Source organism: Natator depressus, chromosome 6 (assembly GCF_965152275.1).
Source record: "Natator depressus isolate rNatDep1 chromosome 6, rNatDep2.hap1, whole genome shotgun sequence".
In the NCBI taxonomy this organism is placed as follows: Eukaryota; Metazoa; Chordata; order Testudines; family Cheloniidae; genus Natator; species Natator depressus.
This window is the reverse complement of record NC_134239.1, coordinates 85188583-85212176: the sequence shown is the minus strand read 5'-3', so window position 1 is coordinate 85212176 and position 23594 is coordinate 85188583. Positions and strand designations below refer to the sequence as shown.

At 41.5% G+C, this 23594-nt stretch overlaps 1 protein-coding gene across 1 annotated transcript in view; it reads left to right on the top strand.

Moving 5' to 3' along the window:
* Nucleotides 1-23594, top strand: part of LOC141990127 (uncharacterized) — a 37025-nt gene that overhangs the window by 456 nt on the left and 12975 nt on the right. Inside the window, exons 2-4 of the mRNA XM_074957095.1 lie at nt 18793-18914; nt 20387-20525; nt 22376-22497. Coding sequence (XP_074813196.1) covers nt 18793-18914; nt 20387-20525; nt 22376-22497 — 383 coding nt within the window. The remainder of the gene's footprint in view (nt 1-18792; nt 18915-20386; nt 20526-22375; nt 22498-23594) is intronic.

The window sequence follows — 23594 nt, the reverse complement described above, 5'->3', positions numbered from 1 at the left end:
CGTTCGACTGCCGCACCTGGGGCCCCCAAAATCGTAAGATTGGCTTAAAAGTTGAGAAAAAAGAATTAGGGATCTTATTTGTGGTGGGGTTTGAGCCTTTAGGGTGCACTAGGGTCATGTGTTCAAGCTTTTCTCTGAAGTTCAGAGGGCTAAACGCTTCCTTTGTAAAGCCAGTGTTGCTTGGTTGGCTAGGGTTATCCACGGGGTGGACTTAATGACTTTTCAAAGTCCTTTCCAGCTCAACATTTATACTAGTCTGTGAAAGCTGAAATCACCCCCAATCTCTTGATTCCAGCAGCTGGGGCTCTAAGAAAATAGTAACACAAGAATTAGTAACATTGAATTTGCATTGGTGTCATTTACAAATTTTAGGTTTTGTTTAAGGGTAGGAGATGCACCTGTTCAATTTAAATTGGGTTAAAATCCATTTTAATGAAAAGGCTGTGTAGATGCTTTTATTGCAATTTAAACTGTAAACATACAAGCAATGATAATGATAAACAATAGTGAAACTGATTTAAATTGCTTTGTGTAAAGAGAAATACAAAATATAATCTAATGAGAAAAGTGTAAGAATTTCCAAAATCCAATTTACTTAGGAAACTATATCCCTTTTGATTATTAAGAAAAGGGAAACATTTATAAGTATAGTGGGGTCCTGTTCCATGATTGAAGTTCCTAGGTATTATGCGAATACGAATAACTGTTTTGGAAGTTGATAGTATTTTCTAAGACACTACACAGAAAAATACCTTGATAAGTAAGGAGGGACAACATGCAGTTTGAGGATTATGTCTTCTCCCATTCATTCATGTGCTCATATTTACACTGCCATTACATGAGTCCCACCTTTTCCATAGTTTGGATTTGGCAGATTTGATACTATAAGAAGAGACTGTTGAGTGATGGCTCTTTTCTATGTCTATCTGACTCATTACCATAGTATCAGAGTGCCTCAGTTTTCAATGTATTTATCCCCACAAGATCCATGTGAAATAAAGTACTTTTATCCACATTTTTCACTTTTTTGGGGGGGGGGGCGGGGAGAGGAGGAGGAAACTGAGGCATGGAGATTAAGTGATTTGCCCAGTGTTACACAGGAAGGCTGGTACAGAGTAGGATCTTGGGACTCAGTATATAGCACCCTTATTATTGGGCCAGCTAGTTTTGAGCTGTGTATATGCCATTTCTAAAAAGACTTTGAAAAATTAGTCTTTTGTATGTTTAGTTTCTTATGAATTGTTCACAACAATCTTTGAGACAGTTGAAAATGTAGAGTATGAATTTAGGTAATGCACTGAAGCCATAGCCTCATAGATAGTACTGTGCTGAATAAAATAGTCCCAGCCTCTTGTCCGCTTCTCCTCTCCCACCCACTAGAGCCATGACCCTGCTCCTGGCACTAGCTCGGTGGGGGAGCAGGAGGGTGTGGACAGGTGTAAAGGTGGGGATGCAGCCCTCAAAAGTTTGGGGAACACTTCATTAGGCAGATTATATTTTGCTCCCACATTACAGATTAGGAGGAGACCAAACAGATCAAATTTTAATGTAGTCTTTAAGCATAAGGTTTAATGTTTATTCCAAAAATCATTAGCTTACATGGGAGCCAGGTTTGTATTTTGGTGGTGCCCAGAACGGGTCCAAGCAGAGCCATCCTGTCCATAGGGCAGATGGTGGCAACTGCCTCAGGCCCTGTGCTTTGGGGGCCCCCCCATGATTCAGGGGGACACAGGGTCCAGGTTGACCTGGAAGGTTAGTGCGGGGCCTGGTGCTGGCAGCAGTGAGCAACCCAGCCTGCCCTGCTCCACCAGCTCCTGGCGGAAGCCAGAAAAAGGCAGGGTGGGGGCTTGGGGAAAATGGGCAGAGCAGGAGCGAGGCAGAGCAGGGCAGGCTGGGGTCGCATTGCTTGCTGCTGCCAGCGCCAGGCCCCCCGCTAACCCTCCAGACTGCCCTAGATCCCATGTCCCCCTGAAGCGTGGGGCCCCCCAAAGCGCAGGGCCTAGGGCAGTTGCCCCAGTCCATCCTATGGACGGGATGGCTCTGATTAAATTTAAACCCAAACATTCGTGGAGCTGGGCCCACGTTCCTGCATATTGGTGGAGCATAGGCACCGTGGGCCCATATAACTCACTATGTTAAATTATTTTGGGTTCTTATCCATATACGTCCAATCCTGTTTTCATCTTAAATTTTTGGCCTCAACGCACTGAAGTAGGTTTCACAGTTTAATGATGCATTGTGTGATTAAAAACTAAACACTGGCTCTTATTCTGTTTTCCTGTCACTTATCTGGTTTCTGATTCATGATATTTTGCTTCTTGCCTCATGACTACTTATTTTCTTTAGTATTTTTTTGTGAAGGACCTATGAAAAATTTTTGAAGTCTAAATGAACAGTCATCCCATTCTTTTGTCTACAATGCTGATACTAACCTATTAGAATTTTATGAAGGTGAGACATGATTTTCCTTTGCACAAACAATGCTGATTAAATGCTATCATGGTCTCCCAGATGTTTTTTATTGTAATTTTACCTATTGTTTCAATTTACCAGGTATATATGCAAAGCTTACTGGTCTGGTTCCTTGGATCACCTCTAGAGCCTTTTTAAAATGTACACGTGTTTAGTACTCTTAATGAGAGATAGCATATTTTTGCTAACAATATCTGCACTTAAGATAATGAATCTGCCAAGTAGTTCAGGCCCCAGATTTGAACTACTTTATAATTGTTACAGTCTGGTAGGCTGTGCTCTCATAATTTAATGTACTCTATTGCTGTTTTTAAAAAGCTCCAGTAATTGGAGAAAGTCCAGAGGAGATCAACAAAAGTGAGTAGTCTAGAAAACATGACCTACAAGGAAAGATTGAAGAAATTTGGTTTGTTTAGTCTGGAGAAGACAGCAAGGGGGTCACAGTAACAGTCTACAAGTACATAAAAGATTGTAAAAAGGGAGGGGATAAATTGTTCTTCTTAACCACTGAGAATAGGACAAGTAGTAATAGGCTTAAATTGCAACAGGGGAGATTTAAACAGTAGGAAAGACTTCCTAACTAAGGGTAGTTAAGTACTGGAACAAATTACCTAAGGAGGTTGTGGAATCTCCATGACTGGCAGATATGAACACATTAGACAAGTACCTGTCAGGAATGGTCTAAACAATACTTAGTCCTGCCTCAGTGCAGGGGACTGGACTAGATGACCCATCAGAGTCCTTGCCAGTTGTATAGGTCTATGATTTGTGGACCAAGCCAAAACTAACATGGCAACCGTTTTGTAATTGCAATACAATATTTTTGAGTTTACATGTAGAAGATCAAATGCCAGGATAGACTGGATGCACTGGTAATACAGGATTGAACAACTAAAGTAACCAGTTGGAGAACAAAATAACTGGGTGTTCTCATTAGGTCTATGCAGGAATCCTCCCTATTCTAAGATTCTCACTGTTATTACAAGTTGAAATAGTTTTGCCTTTTGGAAATGACAGCCTCATGCCATGAGAACATAGCCCTTACATTTGCTAACTTCCTAACTATATGTATTTTTCAGGAATACCTTCTTTGTCAGTAGTATCAAGACTGCTGCATAGTATCTAATTATGTAGGACTTAAAAATACACTTTTGGCTACTGTACTTCGCAGTTTTGAAAGATTGCAAGTGAATATTGCATCAGCACTAGGCAATAAAGAGAAAGGAAACCATCTGTGTTCTTAGCTCTATAATGAGATCAACTGAGACTTCATGGTCTAGAACAGTGGTTCTCAAGCTCCTCCCCCCCCCCCCCCACAGACCACTTGAAAATTGCTGAGGGTCTCAGCAGACCACTTAATCTTTCCAAATGTTTTTTGTAGCTTTAGTTAATTATTGTAAAGCACTTTGGATAAAAGTGCTATATATAAAAAAGTAATGTTTTTTCTACAAATAAAAGCACACAACTTATATTTTAATATCAGTAATCTTACTTTTCTAATGTAATGGATGTGCTCTTTCCCCTGCTGCAGAAGCCCCCGAGCAGGGGCTGGGAAGGGTCTCTCTCCCTGGCAGCCACAGCCCTGGAGCTGGGGAAAGTTATTTCTTTCTCTGCCCACCGCAGCCCTGCACATCCTAAATTCCCCCACCACCACCCCACTGCCTGTAGCATGGCATGTACTTACCGCTGCCACACCTCTTCTGGTTACCTCAGGAATTAGCTGTTCCAGCTCCAGAGTGCTTTCTGCTGGCTGGTGTTTCTCCTGTTGTCACTATGGGTCTTACCACTGGCATCAGAGTAGGCCCTGCATCCCCCTTGGCCCACAGTGCCTCTTCTCTGGGGTACTGCCCCACAGTAGTGCCCCCAGACTCAGGGGTCATCCCCCAGGAAATCCCAGTCCCCTCATCCCACCTCACCTCACCAACCCACTACCAGTCTTCATCTAGCCCCATCCCTCAAGGGCAAACCACAGTCTGAAGTGGCCACTCATCAGCAAGGGGTTGGACCAGCTGCCTCTTCCTTCCCTGGCTGCTTCCCCACAGCCCCAGTACCTCCTCAGGCCTTGGAAGCAAAGCCTCAGCCAGGGAGTTCACCAGACTGGAGCACCTCCTGCCCTTTCCCAGCACTGCTCTGTCCAAGGTACCCCCTTCTGCTTGCAGGCAGGCAGCCAGTCTTTCCCTCTCCAAGGCTGGAGAGAAACTGGCAGCCTTCTGCTCCTGCAGCCCTTTTATAGGGCCCACCGTAGCCTTGATTGGCTGCCTCCCAGGCTTCTCTGATTAGCTCTCAGCCCCAGTCCTCTCCAAGGGCTGGCTTCTAACCCCTTCTGAGCTGGATTGGGGGGACCACCCTGCTACATGGCCCCTCCCACCTACCCCCTATTCCCCTCAAGGCCACCACCTCACTTTAGAGGTGTGTCATTTCCAAGGTCCAGGCATCTAATTGGGGTGCCCCTTCGTTCTTTCGTGTGTGGCCACTCAGGTGTGCACCTTAGAGGGAGCTATCTGTGGACCACCTGAATGGAGTTCGCAGACCACTTGTGGTCCATGAACCACAGTTTGGGACCTTCTGGTTTAGAACATCCAGAGAGCCACAAGAGAAATATAGTAACTTTAAATGCACAGAAGAGGGTCGTGGGGAGGTGCGGAGCCTACAGGACATAACCTCCTGTCACTGTAATCAAAGGTTAACACTCTTTCCAGATTCCATGACATCAGCAATGATGCTGGCGTTTAAACAAGGAAGTAGACAAAAGTATCAATATTTGCTCATCTTTAATCTGATTGTATGAGGTACATTCTTTTTAGTTAGGGGGAACATGCAGAAGTTTTAGGCATACGTTTTTGAGTTTCTTATCATTACCCAGCTAATGGTGATAGTCACTCTCATCAGATTGGTAGTCAGAAGAAACACACATACAACTCTCACCCTACAAATAACTTCACTTTTTTCCCTTTAGCACGACCTGGGGTTATTTTGGGTGGCTGCCATTTCCTTCTCTCGCACCAAGCTTGTCAAGAGGCAGTTGACAAATGGAGGAAGATTATTCTACTGGCTTATTCACCTAAAGAATTGAGTAGAGATTAAGTTGAGGCACTTGCTCAGCAGGGCTGTTCTCCTGAGCCCCCTCCTGCAGGTGTTGTCCAAAATACTGGGAGAGAGTCTGAACTAGTGGAGGAAGATGGGGCTTAAAATCACTATACTCTGTCCCCAGAACTAGGGCCTCCGCTCAGCATTCTTGGTGACTCCTCACCTCATAGAGCTGCTCTGAGCAACAATTGTGGCAGTGGTGAGGGAAGGCAGAGCCTACTATGTTCTTCTTGCAAAATTCCTTTGTTCTAGATACTTATGCCACATCCATTCCTGTAATATCTGAGCACTCCCATAACCACTAAGATTGGGACAGGACAAAGTATCGCAAGGAGTCAGTACTGAGATGCCTGGTTAACACTGACTACATCTCTAGAATTGGGGTTGTCCCACTCAAGGAAAAGCAGTATCATGGGAGATGCTGAAAAGTCTAGTCTCCACAATCATGCACTGAATTTAAAGCCCAGTATTTCTAGGATGCAGAGGAGGGAGCAGAGGAACGATGTTGTGCAAAAAGAAAATAACCAAATAATAGTGGGAAACCAATTTGAATGTATATGGTGAAAGAGAGATCATTTCAACCAAGGGGGAGTAAAATAAACAGGGAAAATGACATCTTCTGAGACACAAGTTTCTCCCTTTCTTTTCTGTACTCCTACCAGAGTCCTATTTCTGTTCCCATCAAGATGCTGCATTGCAACAATTACACTTCCAGCTGAGGAGGGCTGGGCATGGTTCCAACATCATCATCAGAGCAATTTAAGGCTCACATCCTCATTACCACCCCAGGGCTGAGTGTGTTTGCGTCTCATGACAGCTTGAGATAAAGACCTGAGCAGGTGGATCCTCCTGCAGTAACATGTTGCATCACTACTAAGACAGCTTGATGATTTTTTTTTTTTTACTTAAAACAATTTATTAAGATTTTTTTTACTTTTATGAAAATGATAAATACGCACAATGTTATCTGGCACATCAGTTAAAAGTAATTTGAGATCTTTATAGCATAGCAAAAACCTAGTAACTTTTATCTTCTCTAAAATAAAGGCCATATCGGAACAACTAAGAACTCAAATAGAAAACTTTTAAACAGTTCCTTGGTTTAACAGTTTCCATGAGTAATCTTCCTTAGTAATTATGGTAACATAAATCAACGTCTTGAACCTATTTTTCTCTTCTGCCCTTACACAGAATAAAATAAGTGATACTTTTTTCAGTTCTTACAAATTACAGAAGTTCCAAGTCTTTTCACATAATGATAGAAATAGTCTACTGTCTTCAGGCAGCTGCTTAGCAACACTGCTTTCGCTCTTTCGCAACCAGCTTCCTCATCCCACGCACTACAGTGTAATGTAAGTCATTTTCGGGTAGAGGTTACAGCTTTTCCTTTGAATTACAGTCAGTTTTAGATCTTGAAGAAATGAAACATTAACTGTCAGAAATAGCAACAAGAAGCTTTGGTACTTTTTTTTTTTATTTTAATTTTTTTTTATTTAAATACTGGGAAAGCTGAGTCCCAGAAATTTTGCCCAAGGAAACTTAGACAAAACCTAAAGGCTAATTAAAGCCAATTTGGGAGCCCCCTGCAAAGATTCCGTTAAATTGAGGTGCAGAGTTCAGTGTGGGTGTGTGTGTCTGTGTGTGTGTGTGTGTAAGCTGAAAGAGGCTACTTGTAATATGCCCAGGTTGTGTTAAAAGGGGGAGACATCCTGGTTTACCAGGGGCTCAGATTATCCCTGCCATTTCTCTGTCAACCTGATGCATCTCTTACTGCACAGAACTGGAGCATGAGCAGTAAATGAATTTGCATTGCTGATGTATTGTAGTGTGAGAACCCCAGCACTGTTAGTAGCAGATCTGGTGCTGGAACTCTAAAAGTGTGGTGTAAACTGTAGAAGAGTATTAACTTTGGCCTTGAACATGCGCCTGGATTTCCCGAAGCCATTAGTGATGGCGCCCCGTCCAGATAGAAGTTTGAGAGCATTGTGTAAACTGACCCTCCAAACTTCTACTATTATAGAAGTGTCCTGGGATATATTAATGTTTATACAGAGAAGGTGTGGCCTCAGGTTGAAAGACTCATGCTTTTAAAAAAACTCTCTCATACAGTAAACTCTGGGGTACTTCAGTTAACTTCAGGAGGCGGGAAGGATGAGTTGACCCTATCAGAATTGACTCTGTGACTTCAGGAAGTCCACATTTCAAATCTGAAACTAGAGTCATTAAGTCACCTTTCTTCTTGGCAACTAAAAACCTTTTTTGTTGTATTTTGAGCTTTTAAAACAGATTGAACAAGTCTATTTGTGGATTCTTACTAATCAGTCATACAGTGATAAGTAGTGCCGTACCAAATTCACAACCATGAAAAATGTGTCATGGACTGTGAAATCTGGTCTCCCACCGTGAAATCTGTTTTTTTGTGTGGTTTTATCATATGTTATACAGATTTCATGGGGGAGACCAGTGTTTCTCAAATTGGGGGTCCTGACCCAAAGGGGAGTTGCAGGGGGTCGTGGTATTGCCACTCTTACTTCTGTGCTGCCTTCAGTGTTGGGTGGCCGGAGAGCGGCGGCTGTTGGCCAGGTGCTCAGCTCTGAAGGCAGCGCCCCACCAGCAGTTGCGTAGAAGTAAGGATGGCGATACTGTACCATGCTGCCCTTACTTTTGCGCTGCTGCCTTCAGAGCTGGGTGGCCGGAGAGTGGCGGCTGCTGACTGAGGGCCCAGCTCTGCAGGCAGCAGCGCAGAAGTAAGGGTGGCAATACTATACCATGCCATCTTTACTTATTCGCTGCTGCCGGCGGCCGTTCTGCTTTCAGAGCTGGGATTCCGGCCAGCAGCTGCCGCTTTCCAGCTGCCCAGCTATGAAGGCAGTGCTGCAGCCAGCAGCAGCACAGAAGTAAGGGTAGCAATACCACAACATCCTCCCCCGCCCCCCCAATAACTTTGCAAACCCCTTCCCACCCTCCCTGCACAATTCCTTTTTGGGTCAAGATCCCTACAATTACAATATCCTGAAATTTCAGATCTAAGTAGCTGAAATCATTCAATTTATTATTTTTTAAATCCTGTGACTGAGAAATTGACAAAAATGGACTGTGAATTTGGTATGGCCCTACTGATAAGGCTGTAAAAATCCCCTTATCCATATATGTTGTTCCTATACTGTCAAATAGTTTAAAATAGATATAGTATGATTTTACATTTACCCTTGCCCCAGGGCTAAAATGCTGAATATTGTAATACATTAGAAATTAAACTTCTAAAAAATAAGTAACTTAGTGAGAAAATAGCAGTTTTATAAACGTTACCATCTGTATATTTTCAGATGGTAAGTCTCAGATCTATATCAAAATCCCCTACAGTGGTAAACTGATCTGAGAACGCTAAATCATCCAATAATTAATACATAATTGTATAGTACACACCAATTACTGAACCCATCATAAAACCTCTACCGGGGATAAGTAAAAGTGCAGTTAACTTTGAATTTAAAATTTCCCTGCCCACTGACTTGCACTGGGTGCAAATTAGCAAAGTAATTTTAAAAACAGTAAATGACATAGGATCTAACCCTGTGACATGGGAGCTGAGGGCACGATGTGGCCTGCAGATTAGGTATGTAGCAGGCAGTGTGGGAAGAATATACGATGGCATTAAGGTAAACAGTTCATAAAGGAGAGACTGTGTCAGCAAAATACACTGCCTGTGGAGACTAAAAAAATTTTTCGCGGTGCTCATACAGTTAGCCCCATTCAGTCCAGCTCCTTCAATTATGGACCAGAGACTCTTCCATTCCCAGACCTCGGTAGTTATATTTATTAAGTGATGACTTCCACAAGGTTAGGAAGTGTGGAGTATATGTAAGGGGCGGGTGTTGGTGGGGCAGGATTCCTTAATAGGAAGATACCTTTTCTTTTCCTCTCATCTATAACAAAACTAAGGTGGAACTGGAAATCTTCAAGAGGTTCTAATTAAAGCCTCATGATGAGTAAAGAGCAAGAATGAACAAAGATGCACGTGAGTGCTAAGAGATCATAAGTACTATTACAGAAGAGAAGAAGAATTGCATCTGTAAATCTGTATTGTGCTTCTTATCCAGAGCTTAAGGAATATGATTTATGCAAACAGAGTAGTGTTTGAGTAGAGATCAAGTAGTGTCACTGAGCAGAAGCCAGATTGATAGGTTAGATCATCATTAAGATGGTGGATACATTGTGAATCTTTTTCATTATTTTAAATATTGTTTGATAAATTGAGATGGGATGTTATGATAGGCTCTGATGTATCGTCAGTTTTAGGATAAGAATCTGAGGAATCACCAGTTTTAGGAAGTGGCATTAATTACCTTTTACAATTTTCCACTGGGAAAATGAAACTGTAGAGGAAAAGGTTGATGTAAGAACAAGGACGGGGAATAAGCAGTTAGTCATCAATGAAAACTAGGTCATATGATTTTGGTAAATGTACGGAGCAATTATACAACATATAAGTAACTTGGTTCAAAATTGAACTGTGGAGCTTCTGTCAGCTCAGTCAAAGAGATGTAAATTTAAACAACACCAAAGTGGATTTGCTTTAAATCACTAGTCAGGAAGACTCTATTTAATCATGGATTTCTACATAAAAGTGCATTCTTGTTGGTTTTTATAACCTTAATACATATTCTTCACAACTCAGCGATAAAAGAGACCCAGTTTGGGTCTCATCTATGGCCTGCTGCCATTATTGGTTTTCCCTTCTAGTGAGAGAATGGTATGGTAGATCTCAAATCAATGAAGGCTACACTCAGAAAGACCTTAAGACTTCTGGAATATGCTGCTCAAACAGTTTCACTTTTGTTTCTACTGCCTGTCCCTTCCTTCTCACATTTAACTCCAGACTTCTCCTTGTCCAGATCTATTCTGTCTCCAACAATCTTCTATTCATTGAACTTTTTGAAACTTTGCACTTTTAGAGAGAGGTAAGGGATTGACTCTGTGTACACAAATTTGCAGAGGGACAATAGGGTTGAGGTCTGTTGTTTCTCACCTCTATATATTTATTTATTTAAAAACATTTTTGCTGTTAACAAGCATGTTACTGTATTTCTGGAGACACAAATCCACAGTTTGAGAACTGCAAACTAAGCATCTCTGATGGTATCTTCTAGACTGAGCACTGAGTCCCATTGGGTAGATGGAAAGATTAACCTAAATAATCTATACAGAAGCCCCTGGAACCCCATCAAATTGGGTCCCTAATCCATGAACTATTGGAATTCATTTACAAAACTTTTCTTAAACATTACATGAATATATTGTCTCATACTATAGAATTAGAATTTATAATCCCTATTCTATGATGAGATATCTTTGAGCTAGAATGTATCTTAATTAAAACTATCTTTAGATAATTTTTTTCCTTAAAAAGCATTTTACAAAAAAATTCTGATTTAAATAAAAAAATTCCAATTTTTTTGATTTTTTTCTTTTAAATCATTGATTTTTATCCACCCTGAACAACACACCAAAAGAGCTAAAGTACTAATTAAATAAATCTGACTTCTGTTGGAAAAAAGTATCAGGAATACGATGGTAATCTTAATGGAGATATTTGCAGGGGAAAATGGTATTAGGAATGACCAGATTATTCATCCTGAGGTCGTATCTAAAATCTTATTGGTAACATGGGGGAAATTAATTTTTGTGAGAGATGCAGCCTTATCTTCAGCTTGTACATCCAGTATCACCAAATTATATTCAAAGTTTAAATTAGCTTTGCATAATTAAGACTAACAAATGTTAGTCTTTGCAAAGCAAATTTGCTTTTTCCTCTGTGATCTTGAATTTATATCAAAAAAGCCCAGTTGTCTTTGCTCTTAGATTGCCTCTTTATTAAGTCCTCTCCTTTCAGTGTGCTATGTAACCTCCTGTTGTAATTTAGAGGCTACATAATGTTTTCCAAAGGAGGCTGGATAGCCATCTGTTTTGGATGGTTTAGACCAGAGGTGGGCAAACTACGGCTTGTGGTGCACATCCTGCCCACAGGACCGTCCAGCCCGGCCCTTGAGCTCCCCACCGAGGAGGCTAGTCCACTGTCCCCTCTCCCCTACAGCTACGCCGCTGCATGAGCAGCGCTCTGGTTGGTGGGGCTGCGTGCTCCTGCAGGCAGCGTGGCATCGTGTCTGGCTCCGGCTGGGCGGTGTGGCTTCCAGACAAGCTGCTCTGAGTGGCATAGTAAGGGGGTCAGGGAGTCCCGGGGGGCAGTCAGGGGACAGGGAGCAGGGAGCGGTTGGATAGGTGTGGGAGTCCCAGGGGGCCTGTCAGGGGGCGGTTGGATAGGGCGGAGGTTCTATGAAGGCTGTCAGGGGACGGGGAACAGGGTGGGTTGGAAAGACGTGGGAGTCCTGAGGGGCCTGTCAGGGGGCGGGGGTGTGGATAGGGGACAGGGGGGTTGGATAGGGACCGAGAGGTCTCGGGAGGGGGTAGTCAGGGGACAAGGAGCAGGGGGGATTGGATGGGTCAGGGGTTCTGAGGGGGGCAGTCAGGGGGTGAGAAGTGGGAGGGGTTGGATGGGGGGCGGGGCCAGGCTGTTTGGGGAGGCACAGCCTTCCCTACGCTTCCCTCCATACAGTTTTGCAACCCCAGTGTGGCCCTCGGGCCAAAAAGTTTACCCACCCCTGGTTTAGCCACAACAAATCCTACACCTTGGCAGGGGGTTAAACTAGATGACCCTTGCAGTCCTTTCTAACCCTGGGATTCTATAATGCTTCTGTACAGTCAGATTTTTGGTAATGCCAAAATGTTTAGACATGATACAGTCAGTGGTGCTATCCATCCAGTGTGAGGCTTCTGATGTTTACATAGCTAATTTTAAATCTGCTACGTTAAGGCTGAGTTGTGGCAGGGTGTTAATTTTTTTCCAAGGTGTTGATTAAATTATAAATGCACAGTGAGCAGGTTCTGCAGAACCAGTTTTGGAGTGGAATACAGACAGTAATATTCCTTCCAGCAAAAAACACAACTGATTGAGATTCATCTTAAACTAATTCATAAACTATGTGCAGTTTCTTCCTGGTTTGTTTTTAAAATGTTATTAACTCTGTGAAGATACATACTAGGGCCTGGATTATGTATTGTACATTCCCATCATTTAGTACCAGTAACAGGCCCAGTTATGGTGGCACAAGAACAGTACCTATGTATTGAGGTTCTTTTTGATTTCTTGTTTGGAGATACCTGGAGAGATAGGCATCAAGGAATAGCCTATGTAGTATAACCCTACCAACGGTGGAGTAGATATAGGCTTCCCAGGGTGAGGTGGAAGTGTACATTTTAATATTTGACACCTAGATGCTGCATTCAGTGGTGATTTAGAAATACATGGATATGTAAGGGTTCGTGCATTTGACTTATTGAAGTAGGTGTTACTATTTCTTTCTCGGTTGTGAAATAGGTAACCTCTCAAATTCTGATTTTAGTAATGGATTGAACATGCACATGCAGAATACTGTGCAAGAGCTGCTTAAAATAAGCTGCCATTTTGTGACCTCCCACAAAGGTAATGTGTTCAGTCATTTTTTTCTTTGCCCTGCAGTGTTTGTGTTCCTAACAGAAAATGCATCACCATTTGGCAATGAGCACTTTTAGCTGGTTATCTGCTTTTTAGAATTTGGGTTTCAGCAGTTTGTCATATTGGATTCATAAAGCTTAGGATGGTCTTCTGGCTTTGGGTTATATTAAAGTGCCGAATTCACACTCAGTACCTTCAAGGAATGATCTCATCATGTTATATCATTATAGTTTTTATTAACCTTCAAGGAATGATCTCGTCATGTTATATCATTATAGTTTCTATTACAGTAGCGCTTAGAGGCTCCTTTATAGGGGATACAGTACAGACACATACTAAGAGACAGTTCCTGCCTTAAGGAGCTTACAATCTAAATAGACAATGGAAAGAGTGGGAGGGGATACAGAAGCACGGAGAGGTGAAGTGACTTGCCCAAGGTCACCCACTGAGTCAATGGCAGAGCTAGAAATAGAATCCAGATCTTCTAAATCTCAGGTTAGTATCCTCTCTACTGGACTACATTGCCTCAGCAGGGACTTTTGTAGATTCCAGATTAGTGAAAACATATCTTTTCTCTTAGTCGTCAACAGGAATGGATTCTGAGATGTGCCTGCCAACACTGGGGCAAGTTATTTCATGGCCTTAAGGTGTTCCTGTGTGAGCATTTATTTTATTTTTCCCCCTCACTTTAGACAGGTGGAGGCTAATCTCTGCCTTTGTCAGCTGTGTCAGATTAAAATGGACAGTAAAATCTATCCATTCTACTATGCTGACCAGTTGGTTGTTTTTTTAAAAATACTAAAAAAGAAATAAAAAATGAATCATTTTAAATTTGCTGGTTTGACTAATGTAAATGATCTAGAAAATCGTTAAATATTGTTGATTTGAAGATTTATTTGATCTTAATTATGTTCCAGATAGCATAAGACATTTAGGGAAGTTGTTAGTGTTTATTTTATTGTTCTGTTGGTAGTTATTTTAAAGAGCATCCATGATTTTTTTTTCTCTCCCTTTCTTGTGTTTGATGTTTGTTTGTTCTTGTTTCTGAAGAATGTGATTCTCTGATGATACTGTATATTTGATATATGGTCATAGTTATTGGAGAGACAAGGTGGGTGAGGTAGTATCTTTTTTTGGACAAACTTCTGTTAGAGAGAGAGACAGGCTGTTGAGCTTACACAGAGCTGCTCTTCAGGTTTTGGTAAACTCAGAAAAATTAAGAGAATATGAGGAGGGGAAGAGTCAGAGATTTCCCATATTCTGGTTTTGGGGAAGTAGGATATCCCTCCTGTCCCCCCCACCCCCCTTAAAAAGTTCCATATTACAATAACCATTTCTCTGCCCAAGAACATAAGAATGGCCCTACTGGGTCAGACCAAAGGTCCATCTAGCCCAGTGTCCTGTCTTCCAACAGTGGCCAGTGCCAGGTGCCCCAGAGGGAATGAACAGAACAGGTAATAGTCATTGCCAGCTTCTGGCAAACAGAGGCTAGGGACAGACACCACCTTCCTGCCCATCCTGGCTAATAGCCATTGATGGACCTATCCTCCATGAATTTATCTAGTTCTTTTTGAACCCTGTTATGGTCTTGGCCTTCACAACATCCTCTGGCAAGGAGTTCCACAGGTTGACCGTGCATTGTGTGAAGAAATACTTCCTTTTATTTGTTTTAAACCTGTTGCCTATTCATTTCATTTGGTGACCCCCAGTTCTTGTGTTATGAGAAGTAGTAAACAACACTTTCTTATCTACTTTTCCGCACCAGTCATGATTTTATAGACCTCAATCATATCTCCCCTTAGCCATCTCTTTTCCAAGCTGAAAAGTCCCAGTCTTATTAATCTCTCTTTATACGGAAGCCGTTCCATACCCCTAATAATTTTTGTTGCCCTTTTCTGAACCTTTTCCAATTCCAACATATCTTTTTTGAGATGGGGCCACCACATCTGCACACAGTATTCAAGATGTGGGTGTACCGTGGATTTATATAGAGGCAACATGATATTTTCTGTCCTATTATCTATCCCTTTCTTAATGATTCCCAGCATTCTGTTAGCTTTTTTGACTGCTGCTGCACATTGAGTGGATGTTTTCAGAGAACTATCCACAGTGACTCCAAGATCTCTTTCTTGAGTGGTAACAGCTAATTTAGATCCCATCATTTTATATGTATAGTTGGGAGCATGCTTTCCAATGTGCATTACTTTGCATTTATCAACATTAAATTTCATCTGCCATTTTGTTGCCCAGTGACCCAGTTTTGAGAGATCCTTTTGTAGCTCTTCGCAGTCTGCCTGAGAGTTAACTATCTTGAGTAGTTTTGTATCATCTGCAAATTTTGCCACCTCACTGTTTACCCCTTTTTCCAGATAATTTATGAATATGTTGAATAGGACAGGACCCAGTACAGGTCCCGGGGGACACCACTATTTACTTCTCTCCATTCTGAAAACGGACTATTTATATCTACCCTTTGTTTCCTATCTTTTAATCAGTTACCAGTCCATGAGAGCACCTTCCCTCTTATCCTGTGGCAGCTTACTTTGCTCAAGAGCCTTTGGTGAGGGACCTTGTCAAAGGCTTTCTGAAAATCTAAGTACACTATATCCACTGGATCCCCTTGGTCCACATGCTTGTTGACCCCCTCAAAGAATTCTAGTAGATTGGTGAAGCATGATTTCCCTTTACTAAAACCTTGACTCTTCCTCAACAAATTATTTTCATCTATATATCTGACAATATTGTTCTTTATTTTAGTTTCAACCAGTTTGCCCGCTACTGAAGTCAGGCTTACAGGCCTGTAATTGCCGGGGTCACCTCTGGAGCCCTTTTTAAAAATTGGTGTCACATTAGCTATCCTCCAGTTATCTAGTACAGAAGCTGATTTAAATGATAGGTTACAGACTACAGTTAGTAGTTCTGCAATTTCACATTTGAGTTCCTTCAGAACTCTTGGGTGAATACCGTCTGGTCCTGGTGACTTATTGCTGTTTAATTTATCAATTTGTTCCAAAACCTTCTCTAAAGATACCTCAATCTGGGACAGTTCCTCAGATCTGTCACCTAAAAAGAATGGCTCAGGTTTGGGAATCTCCCTCACATCCTCAGCTGTGAAGACCGATGCAAAGAATTCATTTAGTTTCTCCACAATGGCCTTATCATCCTTGAGTGCTCCTTCAGCGCCTCGATCGTCCAGTGGCCTCAAGGAGGCAGGATGTACAATATCCTCAGGAGCCATTCGCCATTCCTGTTGGCCAGAATAGGGTCACTTGAGCAGTGCAGGAACTGATCACTTTCTCAACAATACTCCTAGCCCTGGGATCGCAGGATCTGAATTCATGTGTTGTTAGAGCTGCAGTAAAGCCACGCTTACACATTTTAACAAAATGGAGAATTTGATACTCTTAACAGTCAGTGTAGCAGCTGGATGAGCTCTATTACATAGTAACAATATTGTTTAAAAGCACAAGCCAGATGTTGGAGATTATTGCCCACAACAATCAGTCAATACAAAATACAGCTGCTAAAATAATCTTTCTTGCTCATTGTTCTGACCATGTCACCCCTTTTTCTAATTCCCTCTGCTCAGCTTCCTCCATTTCATCAGGTTCAAACTTCTTGTCTTCACTGTTAAGGCTCTTCACAACTCTCTGCCTCCCTCATCTGTTCTTATCTCTTACCAGGTTGCCCTACACCCTGTCTGCTTCACTGATGATGCCAGCCTTAAACACCTGTTTGTCCACTTCTCCTACAAATGTCTCTGAACAATCTTCTGTGGTGTCCTATACGCATGGAACTTCCTTCCTGAACTAATCAATAAATCCACTGTTCTCCTTCCTCAAGACCCACTTCTTCTGTGATGCCTGTGAATAATTTCCAAACCAGTGTTGGATGGTGGGAGACATATGAGATTTTATGACAGTGGGAGACATATGAGATTTTATTTATTGGGTTAAAAATAAAAAGCTAAATCTGGAGCCACTGAGTTGTGCATACTGTCTGTGTAATTTGCAACACTTAATGTTGCTACTGTTAACCCCAGCTCTTCCTATCTATTCTACTGTTTGTTCACACTGTGCATCATGTTTCAAATTAGATTGCAAGCTCTTTGGGACATAGACCATGTCTTTGTACAATGGCTAACACAGTAGGACTGCAATCCCAATCGGGGCCTTTGGGCATTACCACAATACAAGTAATAATTAATAACCTATATAAATCTTAGATAGAGGCCATCTGGCCTAAAGGCCTAGTAGTAATGTTCTGCAGCATAATAAGAGAGATCTGGGATCGGCTCTTGGTCTCAGTTTTGGGAAGTGCTGTGGAAGCAACATTCAGAGCTCTTTGTATGGAGAGAGAGCTAATCTCTTACGCTAATTAATAGTGACTCCTTTATTTAAACCATGTTTACTGAAGCAATTTTAAACATGACTCAAAACCACTTCAAGGCTAAAATTGTAGTTTAGTTGGCCTTTGGCTGTGTTTACCCTAGACTTAAAATTGTCCGTTGTTGTTGGTATGGTTCAGCTCCACTAGTGATAGAAACAGTGGGAGCACTAGTGTGGATCAGCCCCACAAGCCTGGCATTTTTAACCACTATGTCTTCTAGACTTGCTGTGAACAGTGGCTGCAATTGACAGCCTGTCTGTACTAGCGCTTCCACCAGTGGTAGTAATGGAATTTTTTTATTATTTAGTTTTATTACAGAAAAGTCTAGAAGCCCCAACTAAGAATGTGATTTCATAGTGTTAGGTGCTGTATGTACGCATAGTAAAACGTAGTCGCTGCCCAAAGGCTTACAATCTAAATCTAAATAGAAAAGGCAGACAAAATGGAGTAGAAAGGAATTGTTATTTGAGAAGAAAAAAGTCTTAAGTGTAGAGAAAGCCTTGATGGATGGAGCCAATCCATGTTACTAATTTTTTTTTTTTTAATAAATATCATTGCAACCTGGCCTACGCCAGTGGTTAGAACTAGGTCGAGGCTCAATGTGGATGGAGCATGGAGGAGCTCTAAAAGGCAGTTTCATCTAATCATCCCTGGTTAAAGGAAATTGGCTATAGATCTAAAGAGAGGAGGATAGGAAGATAAATCAGGAAAGAAGGAGAGAGAGCCTTATGGTTGCAGATACCTACATGTGAAAAATAACAAGAATCTCCAATACAAATAGGATGTGAAAAAATTAATTCGTAGTTTTTTCACGTACTTATTTAAGATGTCTTATAAACTGAATTGTTGAACTATGCATTGTCCCTGATCTTCGTAACTAGCATTCTAATGTATTTTATTTGACTCTATAAGAGAAACCTTTGTGACAGTTATGTGAGTGCAAGCAACTGTGAGTTTTGTCGTTTTTCCAACACTTCAAAAACATCTTTGATGTTTTTATATCTTAGAATGAAACCATATCACTTTGATGGGGTATAGGTCATCATGTGTAAGTTATAGGTTTGTAAACATGAAAATAATTTGAAATCTAAAAAATACTTATTTTAAAGGACAAAGTTATTAGGATTTAAATCTGTCTCTGGCTGAAAATACTAATAAAGATTGGAAAACATGCTTCATATAAAAACCTTATACATCTGGCATTGTTTACAAATCACAGCTATATTATATTGGTCATCACTTACAGTCCCCATGATATATACATGATTGTTTTAAATCATTTTGTATTGTAGATGACTTTGATGAATTCATGTTGAGTAATAATGATGTTGTGCTCAGAAGTATTGCTGAAGATCTTCGGAATTGCTTACCCATTGAGGCAATGCTTAACTCAGAACATCTTGCGATTCAAAAAGTAAGCTTGTCATTCTGGTCTCTCTCTGCTGCACCACAGCATTCACTCAGAGATTATAATAATAATACTGATGGCAATATGGTCTATTGGCTAGGGCATTGGAGGGATTTGGGAGACCTGGGTTCTGTTCCCAACTCTGCCACTGTTTTGTTTCGTGACCTTGGGAAAATCACTTCACCTCACTGTGCCTCAGTTAAATAATTTGATTGTAAGTTATTTAGGGCAGGGCCTGTCTTTTATTACATTCATGTAGAGTGTCCAGCACAATGCAGCTAGCCTAGTTATGGAATATAGTGCCTGGCTGGCATGATGATTCCTAATTGGGGCCTCTAGGCACTATTACAGTATGAACGTGAAATAAGAAAACTGAAAAGATAGAGCCAGTGGAGTGGTGGTACTACAGTACAGGAGATTCAAGTTTGGCTTCCACTTCCTTGTTTCCTGAGATATTAGGGAATGAAAGAGGCAGGATGCTCAGTTCATGTGTATTTGGGAGTGGAGAAAAGTAGCATCTTTTCTACTTAAGCACTTCTTCTGTTCATTCCAGGAACAGAGTTTATACATTCCCAGAGGAGCTGCATGTAGTTCTTAACTGGAAAAATGGATTGGCCCTGTACACCAATGCTTTGAGGGGAGGAAAGAGGAGATAGGGGGATGCTTGAGGAATACACCGCCTTGAAATAATAAAAGGCAAAAACAATAATGTCCATCTGATTGAAAATTATACGTGCATTAATCAATGGTGTTTCTGATTCTGAAATATTAAACATGAAAAGTTGTATTTCTTAGACAGTTAAAGTTATAAGAGAAGCAGCATTACCTTAGTGTGTTTCTGGGGTGAGTAATGAGGCATTCAGCTCCCCATCCCCTAAATGTAAGTCACCTCTTCCTTTGCCCAAATTGTAAAGGAAAGAGCGAATGCGTTCCTTCCCTAGTCTATAACCTTCACTTGTCTCCTGGATACCAAAAGCCCCAACTGTCCCTTGCCCAGCTGCTCAAACCTCCAGCTTTCCCTTGACAACTTCTACAAAGCAGTTGCTTGTCAGTTGAAAATTGTAGGCTAAGTCTACACACAGGAATTGCATTTATTTAACCAAATAAATTTTAAATAAATCTGTGCAACCACTATTGGGTGGACTTTCTCTTAAATCAATTTGTGTGACTTAAATCAATTTAGCTTAATTTGGTTAGACTAGCCCTACATTTTAGAGAAATACATATTAACGTTAGTATTAAAAGACATAAATTACACAAATACAAGTGGAGTGATTGGACAGAACCTTGGGAAAGGTGGAGAGTGCGTGAGGAAGTAGTGTACATAATTCCAGAACTTGTGATATGTAACTTAGGTCTAATGTATTGCATAGGACACAGTCTGGACCTTTAGGTTTTGTTTAAAAAACCCAAATCACTGTATAAGTGAAATAAAGAGATCTGCCTGTGATTTTCTTAGATTTCATCTTCTTTTTTAGATACTTGAGCAGCCAGAGCCAACAGTTCATGTTGATGCATTCCTTTATGATGATGACATTATTGATTCATTGTGTGAGAAGGGGAAAATGAGTAGAAACTACTGTGTAGTGTGTGGCTCACACAAGACCGCACCTTTAGGTAAGTACCATGTTGTGAGTGCACAAGCCAAATAGATATGCTGGCTGATTTGTGAATATACAATAGATGTAGCTATTTTATATTGTTAAAAATAGTTATGCAGTAGCTCACCTGAGCAACAGATCATCCAGCTGATTGAGGACTTTGGCCAAGTCTACTCTAGGCGTGCTTTACTAATATAGGTATACCGGCATGCTAGACCAGCAAAGAGCACCTAGAGTGAAAGCTGTTTTATACTCGCAAATCTCAGCACTTTTGCCAGTGTAGCTTTTTCCAGCACTCCCCCACCCCAAGGCAAAATAACCTATACTGGCAAAAGCACAGCTTTGCTGGCATAACTGTGGCTATACTAGGGGCTTTGGCCGGTATAGCTATGTCGGTCAAGGGTCACGCATCCTCACACCCTTACTGACGTCGCTATTTTATGAGAAGTCTGTAGTGTAGACGTGGCCTTTGTCTTTCCAAACTGGCATAGTCAGCAGGACAGATTATTCCCCACACTCTGCATGGGGGAGAGCACAGGAAGCCTCCTGCACACAAGGGCCAAGCACAGTTGCATGAGTGACCCTAGCCAGCCACGAAGGGGGCAGGAAGTAGACAGGGCTATGGCTATGCTGAAGAGGAAAGTGCATGCAGCAGTGTCAAAAGAGATGACACAGTGGCCTCCTCCACCTTCATATATAGGAACACTAGGAGGCACAGTGCCTCTGAGAGCTGCTGTTTGGCCTGGTGCAGCTCTGTGCTACCCCAAAGCAGAGCAGGGCCTTTAAAATACAAAGCATAAATACTTTATTATAGTAACATTCAGTCTTCTAAAAGCTAGCTGTTCCAATTTAAACTATTTACAGATTTTTTTTGTGAACAGATATATTGTTGTTACATTGAGATCTAAGATACTGTATTCAGTTGTAATACTCTGAATCGTTCACCGCCATTAATGTATAGTAATATTTCCAGGTAAATAATTAGTAGAGCTGTGTGGAGAAAGGTAATTCTATTTCTCAGAGGATTTTAGTGTTTCAGAATTTGGTTTTTTTCCAATTCAGGCTGAAAACCTAAATTTTAAAAATTTTCCCCAAAAGGGAATGGAGCACTGATGCCAAAGTAGTCCGGCAGGGCACTGAGGAGCTGGGTGAGTGAGCTGGCAGGAAAGCAGGCAGGCGTCCCTCAGGACCCCTTCCTGGATTCCCTCAGACATTGTCAAAATCAGACTGTCTCCATGGAACACTGAGTTTGACAAATCAGTAAATTCCAATGAAAAAATATTTTGTTTGAGTTTTTCCAACCAGCTCTAATAATTATAGTTAACCTCTCTAATAGAGGAATGGTGCTGATTCAACTAAAGTTAATCTAGTGACTAAGGCCTGGTCTACATTAAAAAGTTAGGTCGACCCAGCTACGTCACTCAGGGGAGTGAAAAATCCACACCCCTGGGTGACATAGTTCAGCCGACCTAACCCCTGATGTACACGATGCTAGGCCGACAGAAGAATTCTTCCATTGACCTGGCTGCCACCTCTCAGGGAGGTGGATTACCTACACCAATGGGAGAGCTCCACCCATTGGCGTAGGTGGTAATTTCCCTGAAGCACCGCAGCAACGCAGCTGCAACACTGCAGCTGTGCTGCTATAGTGTTTCAGATGTAGACAAGCTCTAAGTCATAGCACAGGACACTGCAGACTCAGATGGTTGGTGGAGCCCTATAATAAAAAAATGTATAGGAAACAAGAATTAAAATATAGTAGAAGGGGAGATCTGTGTCAGAGTAGGGTTATGCTCTGCTGAATATTTGGCACTGGTGAATGTTACCCATGTAACACCTTTGTTCTGTTCTGCTTTTATTTCTCAGAGTTTATTTCTCATTCCTTTTCCCTCATGGAACTGAAGTTTCTTTATCAGTATGCGTTGCCTGACCTGACAGGAAAGATTCTGGTTGACGTTGGCTCCAGGCTTGGTGCAGTGCTATTTGGGGTAAAATCCAGCATGGGAATTCATATTCTGTTTCTGTGCCATACTTTTCCCTTCTCCAGCTGGCAGCTTTCATTGTTCCATACTTTATCTCATACTTTATCTTCGTCTGAGGGGACAGATCAACAAATAGCCATCTATAGCGTGAAGCATCCAGCCAGTACGAGGTGTTCTATTCTTGTTCACTCAGTTCTCCTTCTGCTTCTCACAGAGACGAAAACACTGTTGATCTCACTTATTGACTTGCCTCCACAAACCATCAGAATTACTTGTCCAACGGTGTAGCATTTTGCTGTTGCACACCCTGGCTGCTCTTTAGTTTGTTACTGCTCAGTCTCACATTGCTAAATTAATGTTTTCTTCCTTGTTCTGGGCAGATATTCTGCTGAGTTTTGGTAAATTCCATTGTGATGCTGGGAAACTCTTAAATTTCACTGAGATACTTTTGATATGAATTTGTCTCCTAGCTCAGTGTTTCTCAACCTTTTTGATACCAGGGACTGGCTTGCTGCCTTCCGAACTGTGTCCGGGAAATCTCAGGGACCAGCGCCAGTCCATGGACCCGTTGTTGAGAAACACTGCCTAGTTAACTCTTAAAGCATTTTGTCCTATCAAATACTTTATCAGAAAGCTCAAATGTATTTCAGATTGCTGTTGGCATGCTTGGTACAATGCATGGCCAACAGCAGCACAAAACATATATGGGTGTAAATTATATCAGTTGATACAAATTTCTTAACAAAGTCAGTGGCTTCAATAGGGGCCTGATCTTGGAGACACTTGAACATGTAACTTTACTCCTCTGAATAATCCAGTGTGGGATTAATCATGAATAACGTTACTCCCACATGTGAATGTTTGCGGGATTGGGTCCTTAAATGTTAACATTTTGTTGTCAGTTATTGGATTTATTTTGACGTTCTGGAGCACTTATATTGTTGTAATGAAAGACAGCCTCAAGATAAAGCAGCAATATAATTAAAAGAAAGGTTCTCTTTTTCATCATATTCTTGGCTTGTATTTCAGAAGTGGCAATTTGCCACGTTTTATCTGCACAGGTTCCCTTTCTAGCCAGAGGGTTGAAGGGCTTCAGAAAGCTC